The following is a 19,333-nucleotide window of genomic DNA, read 5'->3' as shown; positions in this document are numbered from 1 at the left end:
AGTAAAACCCAGGAGACGAGTAGAGGGGGAATGTGTTTAATCCCAGCACGTCCTCTGCTGTCCTGCCCTGTGTCATTGGTGGATGGCGAGTCTGCCAGGCGGCATCACTTTTTCTTGGGTTCCTTACAAGCCACCACGTACCTCTGAGCCACATTGAGGGGAGGGGAATAGCCATCTGCATAGGAGGTGTCTTCAAACAGGACCGAGTAGTCATCCTGGGGCTGTGGGGCAGGCAGACAGGAGGGGCTGCTCAGAGACCCCCAGGCCAGGACAGGCACCCCCTTCCCCCAGCCTAGACCACAGGAGGCTCTGGGACGTGGACTCTCAGCCACTCCTAACATCCTTCACTCTGGGGTCAAGAAGTCTTGGCCCAGTCCCTGCTGCTACAGAGCTCTTTTCTCAGTGGCTGGAGACCCAAGGCAGGGAATAGGCGGGGAGGAGTAGGGGTGCTGACTCCCTTCCTAGTGGGGTCATAGCTGGAGGGTCTACTGCCTTTCAAGGACTCTTTGTTGAGAGGACTGAGGGCAACCCAGAGGGCGGCAGGCAGGGATCCTGGCCTCAGGTGGCTTGTGTCCCATGTCACCAAGAGCACAAGGCGGTAGGAGCCCAGGGCTCAGGGCAGGAGCTTCCCATCTCGGAGCTGGTTCTCCTGGGGCTGGAAGCCACTGACTCGGGGCTTGCCAAGGCTGCCAGGGCTGGCAAAGGGATGGTGGCCTTTGGGGCTGGAGTGGAAGAGGGAGGGCAGCTGGTGGGTCCTGTCAGCTTGGAGCCTGTGAGATGAGGACAAAGGGAAGGAGTGGGGAGAGGACCCCTCGTCTGTCTGATCAGCCTGTTCCTGACATCACCCGTGGCCTCTCCCCTGGAGGCTGCTTTACCCGCTGTGGGGGCGCATGGATCAGGGCGCGGTAGAAGCAGGTGGTCTGGGGATACAGGGCCAGCACGAGCTGCTCCTTCTGGAACAAGGCCTCGGGGTCCGTCTCCGGGTTGGCCTTCCACTGGGGCAGCGGGATGACACGGCGCCGGCTCAGGGTGTGTCTCCTGGGGGAAGGGGGGCTTATATCAACCTGTGGCCGGGTGGGGATGCTCCTTCTCAGCTGTTAGGCTGCCCCCAGGCTCCATGCCCTGCCCTGGCCTGGACACTCACTCTTTGCCTTCTTCATCGATGTCATCTACCTCATACCTGCAGACAAAAGGAGGAAAAGGCTGGATGCAGCCAGGGGCGCAGTACCTGTTGGGGAGTGAGGATGGGGGAGGACCTGGTGCTCCCTGCACAACCAGCCTCTGGGGAGCACCCTCTGCAGAGCTTTTCTCCCGCAGCCCAGGCAAGTTCGGTGACCAGAGAGCAGCCCCAGGGTTGGTGTCACTCACTTGTTGGTGGCATGGCTGTAACTGACCACCTCGGCCAGGATCCACTGCTCATCCCCATCCACGGCCTTCACCCGGGCAGCCACCTTGTCTCCAGGTCTGGCCACGTAGTCTCCTGAGGCAGGGATGGCCCCACAGAGGGGTGGGGGCCTGTGAGTGGAAGAAAGGGTCAGTCCCAGCCCCTGGGCACCAGCCCCTCCCTCGCAGCTGCTGCCCTCACTTGTCACCAGGCTTCCCGATCCACAGGGGCAGGGTCATGGCCGACTGCTGCAGCAGGGTCATCAGCACCCCTCTGCGCATGGTCTTCCGGGGTGGCTCCGAGTCATTGTAGAGACCGGCGATCTTGGCCGCTGTGGGAAGGAAGGGAGGCCTGAGGCCCCAGGGATAGGTGCCGGCCTTGACCCCCGAGCATGCTGCACTGAGCTGTTGAAGGAGCACCTGGGAGCCCCCAGTTCCTGAGTGAGCCCGAGGGCACAGCAGGACTGTGACCCCATCGGCCATGTGTCAGCACCTATAGGGGCTGCTGGGTTTAACTACAGTTGGGTGAGATGGCAGCACAGCGGGGATCCAGGGGGAGGAACCAGAAGAAAGAAAGCGGGTTCCGAGGTGCTGTTCAGGCTGTGTTTGCTGATCTGAATGCTGGTTACGGAAGTGTGTTCAGTTAGTGACTATTTCATTGAACTCTGCACTTATGTGTACTTTTCTTCTATTAATATACATTGTAATTCAACAGAAAGTTAAAAAAACCAAAAAAAAAAATTAAATGTGCACCTTCAACCTTCTCAGGCACGGCTGGACACCCCACTTGACTTCACACAGAACCAGCATGGCTGTGTGGGGACATTGACATGCCAAGATTCTGCCCACCATGGGATTGTTGGGAGGGCAGACAGGTAGGAGAGCCTAATGCAGGCTGAGGGGGTCTGGAAGGCTGGCTTTACGACACACAGCGTGTGGCTCTGCAGAAACCAGCCAGGGCAACAGATGGGCATGGGCCATGGCAGAGGAGGGGGCGACTGGCCCAGGCCCCAGAAGGGGCAGGAGATGAGGGGCCAGGGCGGGATGATCTCTGGCTGCTGAGGGAGAAGTGGGAAACCCCTGCCTCTGGGCGCTGGGAATGACCTCCTGTCCCTTCTCAGCGGTAGAGCCAGTCTGCCAGAGCCTCCATGGGAGGATCCCAGCAGGTGGTGGCCACAGGCCCCCACAGGAGGGTGACTGCTGCCCGCAGGGCCTCTCCTCTTGTCCTGGCAAAGGACCTCCCAGCATGTTCTCTCCCACTCACCAATCCGCCTCTCTTCCAACAGAGACTTGATTTCCGCGATCTTGTCCAGAGCTTTCCGAAGGATGCTGAGGGTGGGGAGAAGGGAGAAAGAGGGTTTGGTTAACGTACATAGCATAGACTTCTCTTCCATTTTTTCTGTTTTGGGTCTCGCTACATTGCCCAGGCTGGTCCCGGGCTCCAGAGGTTCTCACAGTAGCCTCCTGCGCAGGTGGAATGACAGGTGTGTGCAGCTTCCTGTTCTGGTCAAGGTGGGCTGGGTTATTCAGACCAACCGCACGGTGAAAACTAGAAATCTGCCCGGGTGTGGTGGTTCACGACTGTAATCCCAGCACTTTGGGAGGCCGAGGAGTGTGGATCACCTGAGGTCAGGAGTTCAAGACCAGCCTGACCAATATGGTGAAACCCCGTCTCTATTAAAAATACAAAACTTAGCCAGGTGTGGTGGCGAGCGTCTTTAACTGTAATCCCACCTACTTGGGAGGCTGAGGCAAGAGAATCGCTTGAACCTGGGAGGCAGAGGTTGCAGTGAACCGAGATTGCGTCATTGCACTCCAACCTGGGCAAAAAGAACGAAACTCCATCTCAAAAAAAAAAAGAAAACTAGAAATCTTCAGTATGTGTTTTTTAGTCTTAAGAACATAAAAAACAAGGTGGTAGAAAGCAGCATGCCAAAAACACAGGATCACAGAGAGGAAAGGACACAGGCAAACTGCCTTCGGCAAACTCTGCAGAAAGGCTGCAGGAACCTCCTGAAATGAGGAGAGGGGGCCTCAGGTCTGCCCGAGGGTCACACAAAAGGAGGGGAGACTCTGGGGAGAGGTGCTGGCCCAGAGCAGAACTGGGTGGAAGGACCTCATCCTTTCTGAAAGGCTGAACCCAAAGACAGACCCCTGCATGGCCTTGAAGCCCCAGGAAGCCTCTGTGAAGTTAGTTTATGGGGATTCCAGGGTGGCAGGAACCCAAAGAACCCAGCAGAAGCAAACACAGAACTTGGCTGGAGTGAGGCTCCTTCATCCTAAAGCTCAGGGAATCTTCCCAAAGAGTATTTCCACAGCAGGGCTGGGTGCGGTGGCTCACGCCTGTAATCTCAGCACTTTAGGAGGCTGAGGCAGGAGGATCGCTTGAGGTCAGGAGATCGACACCAGCCTGGCCAACATAGAGAAACTCCTTCTCTACTAAAAATACAAAAATTAGCCCGGCGTGGTGGCGGGCGTCTATAATCCCAGCTACTTGGGAGGCTGAGGCAAGAGAATCGCTTGAACCTTGGGGGCAGAGCTTGCAGTGAGCCGAGATTGTGTCACTGCACTCCAGCCTGGGTGACAGAGCGAAACTCCATTTCAAAAAAAATATGTATTTCCACAGTAGTCAGCAGCACAAACTCCACTTTGGGTCATTTTATTTTCCTCTGATACCATGGCAAACCCCAGTCCATTCCTCTGGCAAGCCTTTCTGAAATGACCCGGAGTTCTAAAGACCTTTGTGCGGCAGGAAGGAGATGCACAGGAACTGGGTGTGATGCAGCATCTCGGGACGTGTCCGGGGGCGCCCCAGGGCATGTGACTCATGCCAGGCCAGGGCCAGAAGATGGAGGTAGGCCAAGGGCAGCCAAACCAACGCAGGGACAGGGAACAGCTTGCCTGCTGCGTACAATGCAGGGATGGCCCAGCCAGTGCCACCTCAGGCTGTGAGCACCGGGACCCCAGAAAGCAGAGAAGGAGAAAGAGCCACGGGGCCAAAGGGAACTCTGAGAGTCTCATCACTGTGGCCAGGCCTGTGTGGAGGATACAGTTTTATACAGCCTGTCCTAAACTGTCTTCTGCGACATGTTACTGAAGTGGCTTTCAAACCTTGGTGGGCATCAGAATCTCCTGGGGGAACTTTAAAAAATCTCAATTGTTTCATGCACAAATCATAAATGGATGCTAAAACTAGTGTGTTTGATATGAACAGGATAGTTACAGTCTCAAAAGTATCTCCCAAGACACTTATTAATTATGCAATGGAGGCCAGGTGCAGAGGCTCACACCTGTAATCCCAGCACTTTGGGAGGCCAAGGTGGGTGGATCGCTTGAGCTGAGGAGTTCAAGACCAGCCTGGGCAACATGGCAAAACCCCTCTCTACAAAAAATACAAAAATTAGGTGGGGTGGTGGCAGGTGCCTATTGTCCCAGCTACTCAGGAGGCTGAGGCAGGAGGATCACTTGAGGCCAGGAGTTTGAGGCTGAAGTGAGCCATGATTACGCCACTCCACTCCAGCCTGGATGACAGACTGAGACCCTGTCTTAATCAATCAATCACACAATGGAAAATAGCAATAATCTGATACAAGAGAAACGTGGAAAATACCACTTTAACCAATGGCACAGACAGCATCCTGTGCCGTCTAATATGACCCACCAGAGACACCTCTTCTGTGCCAAAAGTGTAAAGCATGAATCCTACTAGTGAGGAAATGTCAGATAGTTAATACCAATGTTGGAGCTCCACCCCAAATAAACAGAGCCTCTGGGCACAGTCAGACTTCAGAACCAGTGTGTTCTCAAAGGAGAGGAATGTAATGTTCAAGTTCCTAAAGTTACTGCAGTTCCCCTGCAGAGATTCAAGGAAACGGTGTTTCTAGATCATTTTTTTATTTTAGTTTTTTTTTTTGAGGCAGAGCCTTGCTCTGTTGCCCAGGCTGGAGTGCAGTGGCACGATCTTAGCTCACTGCAACCTCCGCCTCCTGCCTCAGCCTCCCAAGTAGCGTGCGCCACCATACCTGGCTAATTTTTGTATTTTTAGTAGATATGGGGTTTCGCTACGCTAGCCAGGCTGGTCTCAAACCCCCAACCTCAGGTGATCCACCCACCTTGGGATTGCAGGCATGAGCCACTGTGCCTGCCCGGCCTTAAGATTATTTTAAAAGCAGGAGTTTTCTGGAAGTGAAACTTCTCCATCTCAGAACCATAAAACCTTCAGGTCATCTGAGTATGACTTCTCAGCCAAGCTTACAGACACATGCCACCACGCTCAGCTAATTAAAAACTTTTTGTAGAGACAAAGTCTCACTTTGTTGCCCAGGCTGGTCTCAAACACCTGCGTTCAAGTGATCCTCTAACCTCGGCCTCCCAATCACCTCTGTAATGTTGTGATTACAGATCTGAGCTACCCAGCCCCTGATATCCCTATTTTAATGACTCTGCCAAGGTCATAGAGCCAGTAAATGGCAGTGTTGACTCACGCCTTGCCACCTTCTGTAAAGGCATTAGCAGCAGAGGTAACTGGAAGAGTGGGCCTGGCAGTGGGCCAGGGAATGCGGGACCCAAGCGAGAGGCTGGGAGTAGCAATCAGCTTATCCATGGGAGGAAGGCAGGCTGGGGACTTGGTCCAAATGGACCTGCAGGCCAGCCCCCAGGAAAGGAGGGAGCGGCGATGAAGTGGGTGCACGGTACTCACTTGCACTCAGCCTCTGCATCAGCCTTGGCGGTTGTGTAGAGGCCACGCAGCTTTGTCCGGTAATAGGGAGAAACTGCAGAGGAAACACAGGGATAAGGAGGCAGGGCCAGGGCAGGCACAGTAGCATGGCACTGCTTCCATGCACCGGAATCACACTCGTGGAGGCACAGAGAGGCCGTAGCTGCAGTCAGAGCTCTGCTGGCTCAGGAGTGCTCCTGAGGCGGATGCCCCCAGGCTCCATGAGTCCACATTTCCATATGGTACAAATGCCATCCCTACATCTGCGAGAGTACTGTCTTACCTTTTCTCCATCATGACACTCACAGAAAATATTTGTCAGGACCCAGGAAAACACAATTCTCAGAGTTACCCAGAGTAAGAAGGCCCCAGCCCCAGGATCTCACCACCTGAGGGCCTCAGGGCAGATGCAGGGGCCGCCTGGGAAGGAAGCTCCTTTCTAGAAAACACCAGCTAACTGGGGTGCTTGTGCGCTCTAAGGGCAAGCTTCCCTACATACAGCCTCATTTCACTGCCTTTCGAATCCTCAGAGTAGAGGGATTTTAGTTCTTCAGGTCACCCAGATTAACGGAAAGCTGTCCCTCCTGCTGTATTTTGGAATATGCAGATACATGCAAATCTATTTTGAATACAATGACCACCTCGGTCACAGTCTTGGCCATACTCACCCCAGCCCCATCTCATCCCCTTTCTCTCCTGAGCCCAGCTACTCACTCTTGTTCTCTGTCTGCATCCGCTCATGGGTCTTCTGGATGTTCACTAAGTTGTGTTCGCTCCGCGAACGCTCTTCCTGTAAGGAAAAGAGCAGCAGGACATGACGGTGGCTGTTTGTGCTGCTGTGGTACCCTGCCAGCCAGGCCAGAGTCCCCATCCCCAAAATACGGCCCTCATTTTCTTTTTTTTTTTTTTTTTTTGAGATGGAGTCTCACTCTGTCGCCCAGGCTGGAGTGTAGTGGCACGATCTCGGCTCACTGCAAGCTCCGCCTCCCGGGTTCACGCCATTCTCCTGCCTCAGCCTCCCGAGTAGCTGGGACTACAGGCGCCCGCCACCACGCCTGGTTAATTTTTTGTAGTTTTAGAAGAGACGGAGTTTCACCATCTTAGCCAGGATGGTCTCGATCTCCTGACCTCGTGATCCGCCTGCCTCGGCCTCCCAAAGTGCTGGGATTACAGGCGTAAACCAATGCGCCCGGCCTAATTTTTTGTATTTTTAGTAGAGACAGGGTTTCGCCATCTTGGCCAGGCTGGTCTTGAACTCCTGACCTCGTGATCCACCTGCCTCGGTTTCCCAAAGTGCTGGGATTACAGGCAAGGGCGCCCGGCCATGGCCCTCATTTTCTAAATCCAAATTCAGGAGTTCAAGATGATTTTCTCCTTTGACTAATGCAAAAGCATTATAAAAGGCCTTAAAGGGCCTGGTGCAGTGGCTTAAGCCTGTAATCCCAGCACTTTGGAAGGCCAAAGTGGGCAGATCACTTGAGATCAGGAGTTCAAGACCAGCCTGGCCAACATGATGAAACCCCACCTCTACTAAAAATACAAAAATTAGCCGGGCATTGTAGCATGTGCGTATAGTCCTAGCTACTCGGGAGGCTGAGGTTGCAGTGAGCTGAGATCATGTCACTGCACTCCAGCCTGGGTGACAGAGTGAGACTGTTAAAAAAAAAAAAAAAGAAGGCATTAAAGTTAAATCATAAGTGATATCTTTAATGATAGTCCTTTATCAAAGAGACAAATCAATCTATACAGTCAATGCCATCCCCATCAAAATTCTAATTGACTTCTTTGCAGAAATTGACAAGTTCATCCTAAAATTCATATGGAAATTCACGGGACCCAGATTATCCCCAATCTTGGGAAAAGAAAAAAAAAGTTGGAGAACTCATACTTCCCAATTTCAAAATTTATTACGAAGCTACGGTAATCACGATGGTGTGGTACTGGCATATAGATCAACAGAACAGAATTCAGAGTCCAGAAATGGACACATACAGGTATGATGAATTGATGTGGAGAAGAAGGGGTGGGGAAGAATGCTGGTGCAATTCCTCCCATATCAGTCGTCCTGGGAGCAGAGCTGCAACTGCAGATGCTGGAAACTGAGACAGATCCTAAGAAAGAAATTATGACTATGCTTTTTAGCCTTTATGTGAGAATTTTTAAGTGCCTGATGGGTGGGTTGCGCCTTTACCTCAACCTGCAAAATGAGGTTAACAGTGAACACAGCTAGCTGCCTAGTGCTCAAGACAGCCAATAGTCTATACCTGTGTAACCCCACCCTATATAAATGGGAATGGATTGGGGTTGTGGGGGGATACTTGCTAGACTAGTACTGCTGCCGCTGCAATCTGGACCAGGTACAGTGGCCAAAGCTAACATCCCTTACAAAGGTGGAAAAGTTTGGGTGAAAACCAATCACAAATGGAGAGGAGAAATAGTAGCCGAGTTAACAGAACAAATTAAATGGGTTATGCAATGAGGGAAATCCAATATTGTACTCATACCTCAAGAGAGGCTGAGAGAGAGAGAATGCCATCTCTTAGGTCAGTTACACTTGGTGCCTGAAAGGGCGAAGCCCTGTGTCTGTCAGGACCACGCCTGCTTTTGGAAGCTGACGGGTGAGATGGGAGTCTGGGAACTTGGCAGCAGCTGTCTGAGGGACACCCTGGTTGTATGGGATGATGATAAACTGTTCTAACTGTGGATGACTGAATGGAATGCGTAATCTGCCTGTATCTTTTTTTTTCCTTTATTTATTTTTTTGAGATGGAGTTTTGCTCTTGTCGCCCAGGCTGGAGTGCAGTGGTGCGATCTTGGCTCACTGCAACCTCCACTTCCCAGGTTCAAGCGATTCTCCTGCCTCAGCCTCCCTAGTAGCTGGGATTACAAGCAGGTACCACCACGCCCGGCTAATTTTTAGTAGAGATGGAGTTTCGCCATTTGGCCAGACTGGTCTCAAACTCCTGACCTCAGGTGATCCACCCGCTTCAGCCTCCCAACATGCTGGGATTACAGGCATGAGTTACCACGCCCAGCCCTTTTTTCCTTTATTTTACAATGTATTTTATTGATAAACTCTTCTTAGAGCAGTTTTGGTTTACAGAAAAGCTGAGCTGATGGCACAGAGTTCCTGTATGTATACCTGCTCTGCCCTGCGCAGTCTCCCCTATTGTTAACATCTTGCATTAGAGTGGTGTGTTTGTAACAACTGATGAGCCAATACTGTTAGATAATTAACTACATCCATCCCCATGATGGTTTACTCCGTGTGTTCTGCCGTTCTATGGGTTTGGACAACGCATCATGTTGCGTGCCCCCCATCATGGTACCCTGCAGAAGAGTTCCACCCCCTAAAATCCTCTGTGCTCCACCTATCCATCCCTTTCATCCTATCTCTCCCAAGGCCCTGGCTATCGCTCATCCTTTCACTCTCTAGTTTTGCTTTTCGTTTACAGTTGGAATAGACAGCACGTAACCTTTCAGACTGGCATCTTTCACTTAGCAATGAGTGCCGGCATCTTCTGACTCTTACTCTCCAGGTTACGTCTAAAAGGAATACCATTTGGGAAGGAATTTCTGGGATCTACTCCTTCCTGGCTGTGTGGTGCACAACTGCCAGCAAACTGATCCTTGTGTAGCTATAAACCCTGAGTATCGTGGGCAAAATGTGGCGGAGCATGCCCGATAGCCTGCAGTGAGCTACAGGCACCAATACGCATCTCCCTTGTATCTGTGAAAGAAAAGATATCAAATAGGGGAAAAATGGCTTTTTTTTTTTGAGATGGAGTCTTGCTTTGTCACCCAGGCTGGAGTGCAGTGGCGCCATCTCGGCTCACTGCAACCTCTGCCTCCGGAGTTCAAGTGATTCTCCTGCCTCAGCCTCCCCAGTAGCTGGGATTATAGGCATCCGCCACCAAGCCTAGCTAATTTTTGTATTTTTAGTAGAGACAGTCAACATGGCAAAACCCCGTCTCTACTAAAAATACAAAAACATTAAGCCGGACATGGTGGTGTGTGCCTGTAATCCCAGCTACTAGGGAGACTGAGGCAGAAGAATCGCTTGAACCCAGGAGGCGGAGCTTGCAGTGAGCTGAGATCGCGCCACCGCACTCCAGCCTAGGTGACACAGTGAGACTCCGTCTCAAAAAAAAAAAAAAAAAGAATGTTTTTGTTTGCCTGGATTAATAGGGTGGAAGGAAAAGATATGGGGCATCTTTGCTGGGTGCTAAAAATGTTCTCAAATTGATCGTGCTAATGGTTGCACAATTTTGTGAGCTGCGAAAAACCACTGGATTATACACTTTAAATGGGTGCGTTGTATGGCATGTGAATTCTATCTCAGGATAGCTGTCAAACAAAATGAATCATGAAATCCTGTACATGGTAGAAAATCCAACAGGAATGGTAGCCATACACCAAATTCCCCTCCTTTCACTTTTATTACGTCATTTTGGTTCCTGCGAGTCCAATCTCTCTGAACACAAATGCCACCCCCACTTCACGGCTCAGCATCAAAGCCCATGTTCCCATCTGGGAATGGAGGGTGGTGACTTTTTACCTGGGTTTGTTTGATCAGCTGATGGAGCTCTGTGAGAAGTTCTGCAATGCGGGAATCGGCAGACACAAGGGCCATTGTCTACAGGGGCTGCTGGTGGGGGAGTGAGGACAGAAGAGAACTCTGTTAGTGGCTGCTGTGGGCTGAACTGTGCCCCCTCAAAAGATACATTAGGTCTGGAGCCTCATGCTGTAATCCCAGCACTTTGGGAGGCCAAGGCGGGAGGATTGCTTGAGGCCAGGAGTTCAAGACCAGCCTGGGCAACACGGAGACCCCGTCTTTACAAAAAAATTAAAAACTTAGCCCAGCATAGTGGCACACATCTGTAGTCCCAGATATTCGAGAAGCTAAGGTGAGTGGATCGCTAGGCCCTAGGGGGTTGAGGCTGCATGAGCTACGATCGTGCCATAGCACTCCAGCCTACATGACAGTGTGACACCCTATCCCCTTTAAAAGATAATAATAATAAAAAGATACATTGTAGTCCTAACCATGGTACCTGTAATGTAACCTTGTTTGGAATTAGGATCTTTGGAGAAGTATTTAAGATGTCACTAAGATGAAGTCATAGTGGAATAGGGTGTGCCCTTAATCCAGACACACAGCCAGGTGCAGACAGAAGCAGCGACTGGACTTGGACAGCTACAAGCCAGGGGATGCCAAGGACTGCCGGCAGCCACCCATCCAGCCGGGAGAGATGCACGGAGTAACGGCCCCGTCTAAGCCTCCAAGAAGCAACAATCCCTTGTCTTTGGAACCAAGCTAACATCTTGATTTTGGAATTATGGCCCCTAGAACTGTGATGGAATAAATTTCTCTTGTCTTAAGCCACCCAGTTTGCAGTAACTTGTTATGGCAGCCATAAGAAATGAATACAGTGGCAAGCTATCCTTGGATTCTCCTCCACCCTAATGATATGTTTGAATGTCATATGTTCGACGAAGTCAAGGAGTCAAGGAGTGTATAATTTTTGTATATAAATACAAAAATTAATATGAAGTGCCTTAAAAAGATAGCATGCCCTTAGCCCCTGCTCTGCTGCCAATATCCTGACAAATGATTCAAACATTTCTGGTATCCATATTTTAATCTGTAAAATGGGGATCATCTCTGCTATATTTTGGGAGATTCAAATAAGATTTTATATGAAGACACTTTCCAAGTCATAAAACGCTGTTACTTTCTTACTATAGTGGGAAGAAAATTTTTTTTTTTTGAGACGGCAGTCTTACCCTGTCACCTAGGCTGGAGTGCAGTGGTGTGATCTTGGCTCACTGCAATCTCTGCCTCCCAGGTTCAAGCAATTCTCCTGCCTCAGCCTCCTGAGTAGCTGAGATTACAGGTGTGTGCCACCATGTCCAGCTAATTTTTGTATTTTTAGTAGAGATGGGGTTTCACCATGTTGGCCAGGCTGGTCTCAAACTCCTGACCTCAGGTGATCTGCTTGCTTCAGTCTCCCAAAGTGCTGGGATTACAGGCGTGAGCCATCACGCCCAGCCAGCATGGGAAGAGAAACTAACTACTGTAAAATATCTCAATCAAGATGAATGTACTCTGATGAAAATAAAATGCTTCTGTACAATAAAAGATAATTAGGGCCGGGCGTGGTAGCTCATGCCTGTAATCCCAGCACTTTGGGAGGCCGAGGAGGGCAGATCATGAGGTCAAGAGATCAAGACCATCCTGGCCAACATGGTGAAACCTTGTCTCTACTAAAAATACAAAAATTAGCTGGGCATGGTGGTGGGCACCTGTAGTCCCAGCTACTCAGGAAGCTGAGGCAGGAGAATCGCTTGAACCCGGGAGATGGAGGTTGCAGTGCGCCGAGATCACGCCACTGCACTCCAGCCTGGCGACAGAGTGAGATTCCGTCTCAAAAAAAAAAAAAAAAAGATAATTAGAACAAGAGTAAAAAGACAACCAAAAGTAATCAAGAGTGTAAGTTACAAGTAGGTGAAAATAGACATATGCCTAAAGATAAAGGTATATTTGATAAAATAAGGGGATATTTTTTACAGTGCTAAAATTTTGCACAATAGCCTGCATCTTACAAAGTTTGTTCAAGCTGGGGGCAGTGACTAACACCTGTAATCCCAGCACTTTGGGAGGCGAAGGTAGGAGGATGGTTTGAGTCCAGGAGCTCGAGATCAGCCTGGACAATATAGCAAGACCCTGTCTCTATTTTTATTTTTTATTTATTTATTTTTTGAGATAGAGTCTTGCTCTGTCGCCCAGGCTAGAGTGCAGTGATGCGATCTCTGCTCACTGCAACCTCGGCATCCTGGGTTCAAGCGATTCACCTGCCTCAGCCTCCAGAGTAGGTGGGATTACAGGCACCCGCCACCTTGCCTGGCTAATTTTTTGTATTTTTAGTAGAGATGGGGTTTCACCATCTTGGCCAGGCTGGTCTCAAACTCCTGACCTCGTGATCCACCCACCTCGCCCTCTTTTTTTTTTTTTTTTAAAGTTGTTCAACTAACACATCCTCCTACTCACAGAGATCAGATTCACGATGAATGGAGTAAACTCTTCCCCCCACTTAATCAACTGCGAACCTCTCGCCATGTATTTATTCATATCTTCTTACATGCTCTGCTGCTGCTATTTAAAAGTATAATAACATACAAACTAGGAATAGAGGGGAACCTCCTCAACCTGATGAAGGGCATCTATGAAAAACCCACAACGAACATCAGACTTAAAGGTGAAAGATTAAAAGCTTTCCCCTAAGTCAGGAACAAGATGAGCATGGGCCCTTGTCATTTCTAGTCAACATTGTTCTGGAGGCTCTCGCCAGGGCAATGAGGCAATAAGATGAAATAAAAGGCATCCAGATTGGAAAGGAAGAAGTACAACTATTTCTATTTGCAGATGATATGACCTTGTATATAGAAAACCCTAAGGAATCCATTAAACAACTATTAGGACTAAGACAAGGTTAGAAACTCATAGCAAAGTTGCAGGATACAAGATCAATAAACAAAACTCAATTGTGGCCAGGCCCCAGAGGCTCACGCCTGTAATCCCAGCACTTTGGGAGGCTGAGGCGGGAGGATCACTTGCAGCCAGGGGTCCAGACGAGCCTAGGCCACGAGACGAGCCTGAGCCCCACTTCTACTTTATAAATTTTTTAACTTTAAAAAAAGAAAGCTACAGTAATCAAGATGTTGTAAGCAAAGACATCTAGTTCAATGGAATAGAACTGAGAAACCGGAAATGGTCGACTAATTTTCAACAAGGGCGTCAAGACAAATTAGTGGGGAAAGAATAATCTTTTCAACAAATGGTACTGGGACAACTGAATATCCACATGTAAAAGAATGAATCTGGTTCCCTATCTCAGCCCATATACAAAAATGATCTGAATAGACAGTTCTCCAAAGAAGACATATAAATGACCACCAAGCACATGACAAGATGCTCCGTATCATTAGCCATTGGGAAATGCAAGTCAAAACTACTGAAGACACCACTTCACACCTACAATAAAAAAGAGACAAGAGTTGGGAAGGAGGTAGAGAAACTATACGAATGCATAAAGTGTGATATTATCCATACAGTGGAATATTACTTGACAGTAAAAAGAAATGAAGTACTGAGACACGCTATGACATGGATGAACCTTGAAAACATTATGCTAAGTGAAAGAAGCTGCAATCACAGAAGACCACATAATTGTGTTTCCATTTACGTGAAATATCCAGAATAGCCGAATCCATAGAAAGCTGGGTGGGGAAGGGTTGGGAGAGAAAGGACAGCGACTATTAATGAGTATGGGATTTTGGTTTTTTTTTTTGGCCAGGTGTTGAAAATGTTCTAAAATTGTGCTGATGGTTGCACAACTCTGAATATACTAAAAACCAATGAGTTGCACACTTTAAATACATGGTACATGGCCACCCCACCCCCAGGCAAATATTAATTTACTTTCTGTCTCTTTAGATTTATGTAGTCTGCACTTTTTTTTTTCTTTTTTAATGAGACAGAGTCTCGCTGTGTCACCGAGGCTGGAGTGCAATGGCACGATGTTGGCTCACTGCAACCTCCGCCTCCCGGGTTGAAGTGTTTCTCCTGCCTCCCAAGTAGCTGGGACTATAGGTGCCCACCACCACGCCCGGCTAATTTCTGTATTCTTAGTAGAGACGGGGTTTCGACATGTTAGCCAGGCCGGTCTCGAATGCCTGACCTTGGGTGATACGCCTGACCTTGGGTGATCCACCTGCCTCGGCCTCCCAAAGTGCTGGGATTACAGGCGTGAGCCACCATGCCAGGCCTGTGCTTTCTTTTTATTGCTGAATAACTCCATTGTTTTGCTATATCATATTTTACATGTCAGTTCATGAACTGATGGACATTGGGTTACGTCTTTTTTTGGCTATTATGAATAATGCTGCTATGAGCGTTGTGTACAAGTTTTTGTGTGGGCACATTTTCTTTGTTTTTCTCTTTTGAGACAGATTCTAGCCTTGTTGCCCAGCTTGGAGTGCAGTGGTGTGATCTCGGCTCACTGCAATCTCTGCCTCTCTCATTCAAGCAATTCTCCTGCCTCAGCCTCCCAAGTAGCTGGGATTACAGGCACCCATCACCACGCTGGCTACTTTTTGTATTTTTAGTAGAGATGGGGTTTCACCACGTTGGCCAGGCTGGTCTCAAACTCCTGACCTTAGGTGATCCACCTGCCTTGACCTCCCAAAGTGCTGGGATTACAGGTGTGAGCCACTGCGCCCGGCCCTTCTTTTTTAATTTTAATTTTAGGTTTTGGGGATACATGTGAAGGTTTGTTGCATAGGTAAATACGTGTCATGGGGGTCTGTTGTACAGATAATTTCATCACCCAGGTATTAAGCCCAGTACCCGATGGTTATCTTTCCCGCTCCTCCCTCCTCCCACCCTCCCCGCCCAGTGTCTGTTGTTTCCTTCTTTGTATTCATGACATGTTTTCATTTCTGGGTACATATCTATGAGTAGAATTAATAATCTGTTTTTTTTAATGTATTACACTATGTTTATCTTAATAAGTGTATTAAACATAAACTCTGTTTAACCTTCTGAGGAGCTGCATGCTGTTTCCAACTGGGTGACCATTTTACATTCCCACCTGCAATGTGCATTCCCACTCTGCATCTGCGCCAACACATGCTATTGTCTCTCTCTGTCATTTTTATTTTTGGCAGAGGCAGGGTCACACTATGTTGCCCAGGCTGGTGTCGAATTCCTGAGCTCAACCAATCCTCCTGCCTTGGCCTCCCAAAATGCTGGGATTACACGTGTGAGCCACCATGCCTGGCCTCTCTCTTTTTGATTACAGCCATCCTAGTGAGTCTGAAGTAGAGTCTCATTGTGGTTTTGATTTGTGTGTCCCTAACGGTTAATGGCATTGAGTATCTTTTCATATGCTGTTGGCCATCTGTATATATTACCATTTTAAAGTTTGGTTATTTGTCTTTTTTGTTTGCGTGTTTGTTTTGAGACGGAGTCTCACTCTGCCACCCAAGCTGGAGTGCAGTGACTCAATCTCAGCTCACTGCAACCTCTGCCTCCCGGCTTCAAGCAATTTTCCTGCCTCAGCCTCCTGAGTAGCTGGGATTACAAGGCACGCACCACAAAGCCCAGCTAATTTTTGTATTTCTTTTAGTAGAGACAGGGTTTCATCATGTTGACCAGGCTGGTCTCAAACTCTCAACCTCAAGTGATCCACCCGCCTTGGCCTCCCAAAGTGCTGGGCTTATAGGTGTGAGCCACCGTGTCCAGCCAGTTGTCTTGAATTGTGTCCTTGGAAGCACATGTTTTTAATTTTTATGAAGACCAATTTCTTTTTCTTTTAGCTGCTTGTGATATTGATCTGTGTTGTCCCACATGTACGACACTGTTTTTACCACCACAGCTTTACACAATGCATTGTCATATAGAGAAGAACATATCCCCTTAGAAACATTTAGAGACCTAGGAACAGAAGCTACATCTGTGTCTCAGGTGGTGGTGAAGCCAGATGGTGGATCCTGGTGCCAGTACCCCCAGGGCTTGTATACCATAGGGAAAGGGTGGTTCAGAAGGGATGCACTGGACAACTGAAGTATGATAACATCAAGATGGTGTGACCCCATGGCAGGATTTATGGTAAGTATGTACTCTTACACAAGGAACAATAGACAAACTGGAAATCTTGGAGTCCTTTCCAGAACTGGAATTAATCAGAAGTGAACACGGTGAATTAGAATCCAGGATGAAGTTGCTTTAGTCTCCCTAGTTGCATTAGTTAAAACCACACAAAAGAATAAAAGTGGAGTTTAGATCACAGATTGGAAGTGGATAAATCTGAGCATGATCAGCATGCAGGCTGTTGCTAAAGTCTTGGGAACTGATGAGGCTAGAGACTATCTGCTAAGTGAGGAAAAAGGAAAGAACCCCAGTGAGCCATAACAAAGAAAGTGAAGGTGTGGACAGAAGATGCAAGCTCAGTGGCCAGATCAGGGAAGGTGAGGCTTGGCATAGAAAGGGTTATTCTCTCCTGCTAAAGCAGGAATCCTGGCTGAAACTGTTATAGGGAGTTGGACAGGCAGGAGCAGGGCAGGAGAGGGCTCTCCCCCACCCGCTAGGTGCCAGGGAGAGGCCATTTCCTGACGGTCCACACTTGATGCACTGAAGTGTTAATTGAATGCAGACACCAAGGAGACGCACCTTCCTGAGCATGCACATTAAGAGACCAAATGGCAGAGCATGGCCTCCCAGGGCACATCACCAGAACAGGGAAGAAAGCCTCAGATGGGCATCCGTACAACTTCCTACACACTGTGTGTGTGCCCACCTCCCAAGGGTAAGGAGCACACTGTGCATGCGGGCAGCTCACCGTGAGGGAAGAATCATGGGAAAAGGGCCAGCCTTGGTCCTAGAATGTCCTAGGATCAAGGTTAAACACCGCACTGGACCTCAGCACCCACGTGGGTCTCCTTCAAGTGTACTTCTCCTTTCTTTCCTGTTCCAAAGCTTCTTAATGAACTTCCACTCCTGCTCTGAAACTTGCCTCGGTCTTTTCCTGCCTCGTGCCCGAGTCGAATTCTTAACAGGCAAGAAGTTAGACTGCTGCAAACCCGTACAGATTTGCTGCTGGTAACTCAGATACCTTCCACCCGTAACAAAACCAATGGCCCGCCTTGCACATGCCCGCACCTGAGCCCTATTAACAGCCCCACCACTGGACAGGGGGTTTTACTTTACACAGCACTGTCACAAACAGCGAGAGGTGCTGCAACCACGCGGCCAAGTCATCCGGTTAGCCTTCCCTTAGCACACTTCAAACCTCCTCTCTCCTCAATATCCTTGATACTGCCCTCAGACCCAGGCCTGGGTCCTATTAGCTGATATCTGAGGTTCCTACTTCACTCGGAAGGGAAGCCAGAGACTTTATTCCCACCATCAAAACTACAAGCTCTGTATAGCAATGCCTGTCACCTCTGCCTTCACCCTAAAGAGGAAAAAAAACAGTCTTCATTTGTGTTCTGAACTCCATCTCCCCTCCGACTGTCGGCGAATCCTTTCTCCTCTACCAGTGAACAAGCATGATTGAGGAGAGTTCATCCTGAAAAAACACAAAAGAGCTTCCAAACCCCTTTAGAGGCCCCCACCTCTGTTCCTCTTCACGGCAAAACTTCTTCCCTAAATTGTGCAGGGATCCGGTGCTGCTTCCTTGTCCCCACTTCACTTTCCAACCCACTTCTCTAGCTCTGTCCTCACCAGTCTCTCATCAAGAGAGTCAACAGCCCCTGCAGGGGAAGCGTGAGGGCCCTCTCTGCTGCTTCCGATGTGGCCTACTGATCTTGACATGATGCTACCCCCTTCTCCTCTGGCTTCAGGGCCTCCCTCCTGGCAGTTCGCCGGCCACCCACCTCCAGCTCCTCCTCTGGGCTGGAGCCTGGCTATCTCTTACACCCCCCCAGGTCCTCACCCCCACTTCCCAGCTGTGTAGTGCCATCTCCCAATCTGTACATCCGTCAAAAGAAAGTCACAGAAGGGATGATAAACAGCACCAAATGCCACAGAAGAGGACTCAGAGGGGTCTCCCAAAGCTGAGGAAGTCACTGAGGACCTTGGGGAAAACACTTTCCGTGGAAGACACAGAAGCCAACACACAGGAGTGGGAGGCAAATGCAGGAAGCAAATGTAGGTTACTCTGTCTGGGAGCACGGCTGGGAGGCCAGCGAGCAAGAAGGGGTATGGGGGGTGCTGAATGGAGGAAAGTGACACGGAGGAATGTGACCACGTGGCTGGGGGGAGTTTCATGCTGAGAAGCCAGGGACAGAAGAGGGGGCTGTGTGAGAGGAGGCAGGCGCAGCAAGAGACAGGCTCTAGCACTGGATCATACCCAGCGACACCTCCCCGGCTCAGCTGACATTCCTTCTGGCCTGTTCCCTCTACACTGTCTCAGACACACGATCTTGCTGCCAGCCCACTCCTACCTGCAAAGCCCTTTCCCTTCTGGCTCAAGGCTGCACTTGCCTGACCAGTCCTAAAGAAGCACACTTTTCTCTTGCTTGATTCTTCCTAGAACTGACATGGACTCTGCAACACACCTTTAGAAACTGGCCTTCTACCGGGCGCAGTGGCTCACGCCTGTAATACCAGCACTTTGGGAAGCCGAGGAAGGCGGATCACCTGAGGTCAGGAGTTTGAGACCAGCCTGG

General features: G+C 49.4%; 1 protein-coding gene across 3 annotated transcripts in view; it reads right to left on the bottom strand.

Annotated features, from left to right (window-relative positions):
• Window positions 1-20: 20 nt before the first annotated feature.
• The window catches only part of SGF29 (SAGA complex associated factor 29), a 38,152-nt gene continuing 18,839 nt past the window's right edge, over window positions 21-19,333 (bottom strand). The window contains exons 2-10 of one of the 3 annotated variants that reach the window (XM_024925941.4): window positions 10,659-10,748; window positions 6,815-6,890; window positions 6,083-6,155; window positions 2,648-2,712; window positions 1,586-1,715; window positions 1,369-1,515; window positions 1,145-1,180; window positions 876-1,038; window positions 21-221 (exon numbers count right to left, since the gene is read on the bottom strand). In XM_024925941.4, the coding sequence (XP_024781709.1) occupies window positions 105-221; window positions 876-1,038; window positions 1,145-1,180; window positions 1,369-1,515; window positions 1,586-1,715; window positions 2,648-2,712; window positions 6,083-6,155; window positions 6,815-6,890; window positions 10,659-10,733 (882 nt within the window). In that variant the 5' untranslated portion in view covers window positions 10,734-10,748 and the 3' untranslated portion in view covers window positions 21-104. The remainder of the gene's footprint in view (window positions 222-875; window positions 1,039-1,144; window positions 1,181-1,368; window positions 1,516-1,585; window positions 1,716-2,647; window positions 2,713-6,082; window positions 6,156-6,814; window positions 6,891-10,658; window positions 10,749-19,333) is intronic. The other 2 variants (XM_024925942.4, XM_008963506.6) reach the window with 2 other exon arrangements.

The sequence above is a fragment of the Pan paniscus genome, chromosome 18, assembly GCF_029289425.2.
Source record: "Pan paniscus chromosome 18, NHGRI_mPanPan1-v2.0_pri, whole genome shotgun sequence".
Classification (NCBI taxonomy): domain Eukaryota; kingdom Metazoa; phylum Chordata; class Mammalia; order Primates; family Hominidae; genus Pan; species Pan paniscus.
This window is presented reverse-complemented; position numbering and strand designations above follow the sequence as displayed.